This window comes from Nothoprocta perdicaria, unplaced genomic scaffold (assembly GCF_003342845.1).
Source record: "Nothoprocta perdicaria isolate Ctin4 unplaced genomic scaffold, notPer1 scaffold_124, whole genome shotgun sequence".
Taxonomy (NCBI): domain Eukaryota; kingdom Metazoa; phylum Chordata; class Aves; order Tinamiformes; family Tinamidae; genus Nothoprocta; species Nothoprocta perdicaria.
This window is the reverse complement of record NW_020454361.1, coordinates 1,851,782-1,859,898: the sequence shown is the minus strand read 5'-3', so window position 1 is coordinate 1,859,898 and position 8,117 is coordinate 1,851,782. Positions and strand designations below refer to the sequence as shown.

Below are 8,117 nucleotides of genomic sequence, written 5' to 3'. Positions count from 1 at the left end.
CCGTGTGGTGCCCTGCTGCTCGTGGCCCCTGTCCACGCGGTGCCCTGCTGCTTGTGGCCCCTGTCCGCACGGTGCCCTGCTGCTCGCGGCCTCGCTGCCCCAGCCCGGCCCGGGGGCGCTGGTCGCCGCACTCTCCTGCACGGCTCCTGAGAGGCCGGCAGCAGCCACATCCCAAACAGAAACAACACGGAACGGCCGCGTCAGAACAGACAGTGCCAGAATACTCTCTGAAAGTCCATTTGCCATTTCTTTCTAATTCTGGTATGAGATTAGGAGCCAATGCTGGATGGATACACAACTACAAATGTTATGGATGCATCCTGGAGACAGACGTATCGGTTATTCTCCATTTCTGCCACTTCCAGTCCTCTTAAGCCTTCACAACTATCTGTCTGTTTAGGATTTCTGACATTCACGTCAAAACATACATTTGACATTTATGAAGACTGAACTCAACTCATCAGCAAGGCGTCCCTGCCTTTCTGAGGTGCAGCCCTTGTGCTGGGGTCACGGCACATCATCCCCAAGGGCAGTTTCCTAGTAAACCTCTCCAGGATAACCCAAGAAGGAAAGGGTTCTCCTCAACGTATTCGTGTGCGCTGACGTAAGAGGAAAGGACCGGTGGGAAAAACGTATCTTCCCATGAACGTCACCAGGCAGGCAGGCTCCTGGTGGGAGCACATCAGGACACCAGCCCGTCTCATGCCGGCTCCGCAGAACGAGCAGCGCTCGGCACTGGCCTTCCTATCAGGTCCTTGTTTGCACTGTCTAAATAAAAAACAGGGCGTATGGTTCTACGGAGGACAAGGAGTAGAGAGAGCAACATCAGCAATAAATCTGGCTCAATTGTTGGGCAATCATGACAAATACGTGACATGTAAGCCAGAACTAGCAAGCAGTGCTGTCATCCATGGGACATCTCCTCCTGCCCTTCCTTCACTAGGAACTCCTGCCCCTCGGCAGCAGAGTGCAGCCTGTCTCCAGGTCTCCAAGCCCAGTCTCAAAGGTCTGGGAGCTGCAGGGCTTGCTGTGAGAGCACAAAATAAGGGCCTGTGAGTGGGTAAGGGCTCATGTCTCCTTGGCGGATGTCCCATGCGAGGGGCCCGTGCCAGGAGCATGGCCCCAGCACATGACTCCAAAATGCCTAGGTATTTTTAGCACATGATGGGAAAAGGCTTCTCTACACTGCTCTAGTGTCTTTGCTTTCCTTTCTGTCAAAACTTCTCACCTAACTTAAAATGCAAGCAACAAATGTGGCTTAAAGAGAAATAAAAAAGGGCAGGTTGCAGAAGGAACTCAGAAAAGAAGGGCCAGTGTCCCTCAAGCTAGAGATGAGCAGCAGCCTGAAGGAACTCTGCACCCGACACATTCACCTTATTTTGAAATCTGATCCTCTTCGTCCTTCTTGAAAAACAAAAATAACACAATCTAGTCACACAGGATAATTCATTCTTACCAAAAAAGGCATTCAGCAACTTCTGCACCTGAATATTGCTGCCAACAGTTCGGTAGATACCCTCTGTAGTGATCCCTGTGCACAACAAAGCCAAAACAAGCGTTAGCCATCTGTTTGCTCAAGTTTATTGGAAGTTCGAAAGCTCCATCTAGAGGAGCAATACTATTCATTGAGAAATTTCACACGGGTCAAAGTACTTGCTGCAAGTATCTCCAATATAGGAAGCACTGACTTATTCAGAATCCAAATAGCCTAAAATTCTGCCTCTCAACACATCATGCGACTCTGAATAAAACTATTGGGCAGGTTTATTCTTCAAATAACATCTGCAAGTTATTCTGCTAATAAATGGCAATCAGTGGCAACCGTTCAGTAATCTAAATGCAATTATTAAGATAGAAGTTTTACTCTGGATAAAACCACAGAACGGCTAACATTAAGGGCTGACCATTCACAACCACTACTTTGAAATGCACTTTTGGCTAAATTGTGTCACTGTTGGGCAGTTATGGCCAACATGTGGAATATGTGTCAGAGCTGACAGGCAATATCCACTTAAATATTCCATATCTGGAAATGCTACTGCTTTAAAATGATTTTTTTTTTCAAATCACAACAGAAAACAAATACATTAGAGCAGTTTCTTTGAAAATATTTACAAATGTTAGGAAAAGCTGAACTGCTTTATCTGCCCAGCTCAGTCTCTGCCGGGTGAAGGATCTCATTAGTCTGCTCCCCTCCATTTCAGTGGCAGGGGGTGGCTCTATCTCTGAAGAGCTTAAAGCACTTTCTCTTTTTCCTGAGACACTCAGATGTTACAGAGCTGCTTTTCTTTACCTCATGGCCCATACAGACGACACAGCTGGCACCAGCTGGACACCTCGTGGAGAAGCCGGAATGGTGAGGTACCATCCACACCCCTGCTTTTATCTGGTGTTTTTCACTAAAGGGGTCTGGATAGTTTTTTTCTTAAGTCAATCTCTGCCTCTTCCTCCATCACAGAAAGCATTTCAAAACCTGTTCACCTGCCTAACAACGAGGTCTCTTCCTAAGCCAAAGATGAAACACTGCTGAGCGAGAACAGCACACAAGGGAAGATTCTAGCCTTGGTCTCACAGCAAATATTCTGAACAGCTGGTAGCTTCTGTCTTTGGACACGCATTCTGCAGGCAACGAAACGAGGCTCTGACTGTCAACTAACACTGCTGTGTTAGTGCAATACAGCGTGAACCCGGGCTGTTGGGAGGAACACGTGCCAGGAAGCAGGGATTTGTGGTGCCACCGCTGCTTACCTTTCGTTTCCACCGCGTTGATGCACTTCCTCACGAACTTGAAGCCCACCTCGTTCAGCTCCACTGTTCAAAGGAAGCGGGCAGCGTTAGCACGAGCAGCTCCTGGTGCAGACCCCGCGGGGCCGCCCGCACACGCCGGGCACGCGGCGCGAGCGAACACACGCGCTTCAAGTGCACAATAAGGAATTATTAAGTTCCATATGCTCACTGGTTTTGCTTGAATTTGATTTGAGTTATGGGCTCCCTGCCCCCTTGTGTGTTTTATAAAAGAAAATGGAAATCAGAGTTTAGTCACATGGGAATTTGTGTGTGATAAGGAATTAATTAATCATTTCCAGAGACTGCAAAATCTGCAGTCTCTGGAAACTTAGAGATCTTCCACATCACAGGTTCATATAATTTCTACTTATCTACTTGACAAGATTAAGAAAGTAAAAAACACAGCTGTATAGGCTGTACAAACACAGCAGAACAGAGTTTTTTTTCCAGCTAATTAACTGCAGACTACGGCTGTGCCTGTCCTAGAAGCACCATCAAGTAGGCAGAAAGTCGGGGTCTGTGGTTTGGAGCACTGCAACTTCTTTGCTCATACTGCTTTTTCCTCATGATTCTTCCAGGTACCTGGAACAAACTATTGCAGGATCTGGGATGGTAAAGGATTGCCCTGCAATTTACAGATGTAACCTATATTGTGAAGTAACTTCCACTCCACTGAAAATATTTATATTAAACTTCTCCTAAATGACAATGCTAAATATATTTTTATTTCACAGAGGAATATATCTCTACAATCTTTTTATTCACAGTGGCCTTCAGTTGAGATTAAGGGACTGACATTTCCAAAGACTCTTTATTTGTGTAATCTAGTTGACTAGGAAAACATTTTACTAGAATATGAAATGTTAGTTGAAAATGTTGCATAGAAACCTTTGTGGTTCATATGTCAGTACTCCTTTATTTGGATTTCAAATTGAATTTTGGCTGAAAATGTTGACTTTGAGTTAACATTTTGTAATGAATATAAAGCGTTCCCTAAATTCAGACCGTAGTATCGTTCTTTTTTCCTCTGCCTTAAAAACACAGTAACATTTTTATTTTAAAAATTCCTGCGGAAAACTCAGTATTTGTTTCTATTTAAAAAAAAAAAAAATAAATGAACATTTTACTGGAAGAAACATCCAGAGCTCGTCCCTGTCACCACAGAGGCTGGCTTGCTAACCTCACCAAATCGCATGTTCTGCCAGTCATTTATAAAGGCTCTCTCTCCTCTGCACAACAGGGACTGAAAGCTCAAACATTACCTGGCTTTAAAATAGGAATAGGCAAAGACAACTTCGAGAAGAGATCCACTTGATACTTGACACTGACTTGTATAATGTGACTTGAAGTCTTTCCAGGTCTAATCTATTAAAAGTAGAGCGCGTTTACCTTCGAGAAATGTTTAGTCACATTCTTTCCAGGCACGTAATACAAACACAGCCAGATAACACTTCGGAGCGGTTTGGAGGCTTGTGCATTGGCAATGGTGCCCGTGTGCTAATTAAAGGCCGCTAATTAGCCTGGCTGGCCTGGCAATCCCGTGCGCATGGTTCTGGCCCCTGCTCGGATCCCGCAGGCGCGGGACGGCAACGGGGCAGCGCGGGGTGTTTGTCCACCCGGGGAGCAGACGGGGTGCAGTGGGGTGGGACTGGGAGCTCTGGGAACCAAACGCCAACTCTCCCTCTTTATTTTACTGTTTGATAGGCAAAGTGTCCTCAGAATCACTTGATCTGTTTCCGCTTTGCTATTTTGGGGTTTGGCTGAAAACTCAACTTTACATTTGCCTGCTTTTCGCTGCCTAAGAGCTGCTCGTAACCATCAGTGACTTCCACAGCTTCTTATCTGGCCTCAGTATCAGAGGCTGCAATAAAAAACAAGTTGCCTTGTCACCACGAGTCCTTGTTCAAGAAGGACCTGCAAGGACCTTAACCTCAAGGGACCTGACTTTAAAAGCCATGACCAACTTTTTCCTAGACGTTTAGGAGGGAGATTTTAGGCCAAGGTCTCCCAGGCCTGCCCGAGCAGCTCGTCCCTGCCAGGCAGCTACAGGTCACCCCTGCAAGGCGCCGAGCTCCCTTTCCGCAGCCCAGCTGGCGCTCCCAGGACACGCACGAGGTCCCAGGGGTGTCTGCAGCCCTGTCCGCCCCACAGAGCGGAGCCCAGGGACGAGGGTTCATGTTCAGAACGGCTTCAACAGATTAGAGCAACACAAACTTAAAGGACTCACTTTCCTCCTGCTTCGTGATGGGACTGTGATAGATCTGAAAAAAAGGGAAGGAAGGAACAAAAACATAAAGTGATTTGATATTTACTTTCTAAAGAAAATACAGCACCTCACAAATCACCCAACGCTAGTCACACACAGTGAGTAAAGCAACAGCCAGCTTCTACTATCAACAAGGTATCGTTGTCTGCACAGCTAATGAGGCTGCGGGCTTCCCAACTTTAACTGGAGTACCTGCTTCCAGCAAAGGGCTCTTCCAAAAGCTAAACAAGAGCCTCTGATAGTTTTATAGGCGCCCTGTGAAAATGGCAGCTGGAAGGGGGTCAGCCAGGCCTGCAAAACGTCAAAAAACCTTCCCCACCCAAAGCTACAAATGCTTCTTGTTCTTTTAGTAACTATAATGGGGAGTGCCACTCTAGACTGAAATATCCAAGTTCTCCATGGATAAAAACAGCTGATGCAAGCGCAGACGCTCCCGAGGCGACCGTCTCTGCAGCTGGACACTGCTGCCTCCCTCCCCACGCTCACTGCCACCACAGGGCCCCCGTCCCCGAGCGGCCGGCAGCACCATCCGCTGCTCCGCAGAGGCGGCCCTGGGCACCCGCTGCCCGCATGGCTCGTAGGAAATCCGCAGTCATCGTCACTACGACTCGGCAAATGGACCAAAGCTTAAAAATGGACAGGCCCGAGGTGCAGCTTTCTGATGCCTGGCAGCTGAAGCAATGCCCTGAACTCCGGTAAGCAGTAGCAGTGAAGGGGAAACTGCAAAAACGAGCCTAGCAGTGGTTGTATAGTTATTATTATTGTTATTATTCACGTTTGTCAAAAGCCACCAGCAGAGGACAGTGTGTGGCAGCACAACTTAAGCGTGCAACACATCCTGTGCACTTACTGGCTCTTTTCCATCCATCGCTTCCATCCACAGCCTTCGATTAGCTTCAGAAAGTGCCTGCAGGGTGATGGTACCGGATCTACGCAGGTTTGTCCGGGGCGAGAGAGGAAAATAAAGCAAAGGTTATTTTTAAAGAGGCAGAGAGCAATGAACAGACCTGGCCCTGCTGCTTTATTTGCAGACCGGGGACCCCAGCAGCAAGTAAGGGCACCTAACAGAGTAAGAAAAAGGGCTGACACAAGAAAGCCAAGGCAGGGGTTATAATGAACACTGCCCCGTGCTCATGAGCTCCAAGTCAACACCTTTTTGTTCCCTGCACTGGTGCTGCCACCTGATCTCGCCTGGAGGAAAGCACCTGGCCAGGGATCCAAGCTGCGTGTTCAGTGCAATCCATGGGGATATCACCGTGCGGGGCTAGCACACACCTCCCGGCGACCCCTGCTACTGTCTGGGGGGCTCCCGGGTTGCATTAGGGGGCTAAGCCTTCTCTTTCTGCCACGGGTCTTACACAGACAAGCCTCGCTAAGCCTCTGCGCAAGCTGTGTTCTGATGCATGGTTACATAATTCAAAACTCTGCAAATTCATCACGCCCTTAGTGCTGAAACTTACTTCTGAGTCTATCCCACTTCTAGTGCTTAGAGATAACTTTCATAAATCCAAGATGATTATAATGCTAGTCCACAGTAAAAAATACCGTAACATCAAATCATAGACTAGCATAAGAAAATCAGGTACAGGAAAGAAAGGGGAAGGTACAGGATAAACTGCAGAAGTCAGTGGGGTCTCCAAGGCAGTGAGAGACCACACAATATTTGTGTGGGCTGGTAACTGGGTCTGATTACCCACAATATATCTCCTGCTACTTTTCCAGGATTTCAGCACACAGCAAGGCTTTCACAGTGCACATATTTAAGGATATTCATTCTCTTATGACTCTTACTCTCTCCCATAATAGCTAAAACACCAAACTCAGTGGGAACAGAATCAGACTGCTAGTCTGGAAGGCAAAACTAACCCAGCGGGAGAACCTTTCCCCACAGTTATCCATGTACACACACGCACACACACGCAAGGTTATAGATCTGTGGCCAAGGATGCCACCCAGTGCCAGCCACGGTACTGCAAGTGCCTCCATGCCCCATGGAGGCCATTGCTGCGTTCCCAGGACAGAAAGGCAGCATGAAACACCCGGGCAGAGAGGCCTCCTAGCACCCTCAGCTAACTCCGCTGCCCGTGCAGCAGGGCTTGCTGGCCACTCACTGCAAACGTCCCTTGCTCGGATCCCCATAGCCAGACTGACCCGTACGCGCAAACACTCATTCCCCTGAGCACGATGGTCTACTCGTATTTCATGGAGAGAAAAGGGCACTTCAAAATGTGATATGCTAAGGTGAAAGTCTAACACAGGGAAATGTCTAAAGGTAGATGTCACGAGCAGGATCTCATCCTAGGACACCCTTATGTTGCTACCGTCCTGCAGCCAAAATGCAGTTACTCTCCAGACTCACCTTTCATTAGTTTCAATGTCAAAACAAAACCTTTTGTCTATCGAATCAGTCTTTCTCCTTACACAGGATTTCAGTGTCAAGTCTAAAGTGCCCTAGAAAACAAAAAGATTAAAACCAAGATTAGAGGGAGGAAAGGTGAAAGCTGGTTTAATGTCTCTCAGCACCCTCAGGCTGCCAACAAGCAGGGCCCCATGCGGAGGCCTTGGCCACGAGCGTGTGCTCTCAGCGTGCCCTGCTAATCAGATGGCATTTGCAGGGAGACCACAGATGGTCCTTCTCAGTGCCCAGCTAAGCTGCAACTAAGACAGAGGATGAAAGGCCTTATAGACCAGGCTTCCTCTCCACAGTAACCAAATGTTCTAGATTTCATGGGATTACCCTGCAAACAAGTGCTAAATATCTCAGCAACAAGCAATGTGCTACCAGAGCAGGAAGACTGCTTCAAAACAACCTTTGGAAATCACTTATTCTCTGTGACCAGGGGCCAGGATTGTGTTCGTCTCTCATACAGCATAGCAGGGTCCTAATTTTATTGGGGTTCATCAGTGCTACCAATTATCCAGAGCATTCATGGCCGAAACCTTGTCAAGCAGAATGTTAATTGACCACGGCCAGAGGATGTATATGCTGACAATGTGCCCATACTGCACAGCTGAGGTTTGGCCCTATGTTTTAACGGCCCTTTATCTTACAGCAAAGATGAAC

At 47.6% G+C, this 8,117-nt stretch overlaps 1 protein-coding gene across 1 annotated transcript in view; it reads right to left on the bottom strand.

Moving 5' to 3' along the window:
• OPHN1 (oligophrenin 1) overlaps positions 1-8,117 on the bottom strand; it is a 55,008-nt gene that overhangs the window by 16,573 nt on the left and 30,318 nt on the right. Inside the window, exons 10-14 of the mRNA XM_026054644.1 lie at positions 7,413-7,504; positions 5,904-5,982; positions 5,015-5,048; positions 2,749-2,811; positions 1,457-1,531 (exon numbers count right to left, since the gene is read on the bottom strand). Of these exons, the coding sequence (XP_025910429.1) occupies positions 1,457-1,531; positions 2,749-2,811; positions 5,015-5,048; positions 5,904-5,982; positions 7,413-7,504 (343 nt within the window). The remainder of the gene's footprint in view (positions 1-1,456; positions 1,532-2,748; positions 2,812-5,014; positions 5,049-5,903; positions 5,983-7,412; positions 7,505-8,117) is intronic.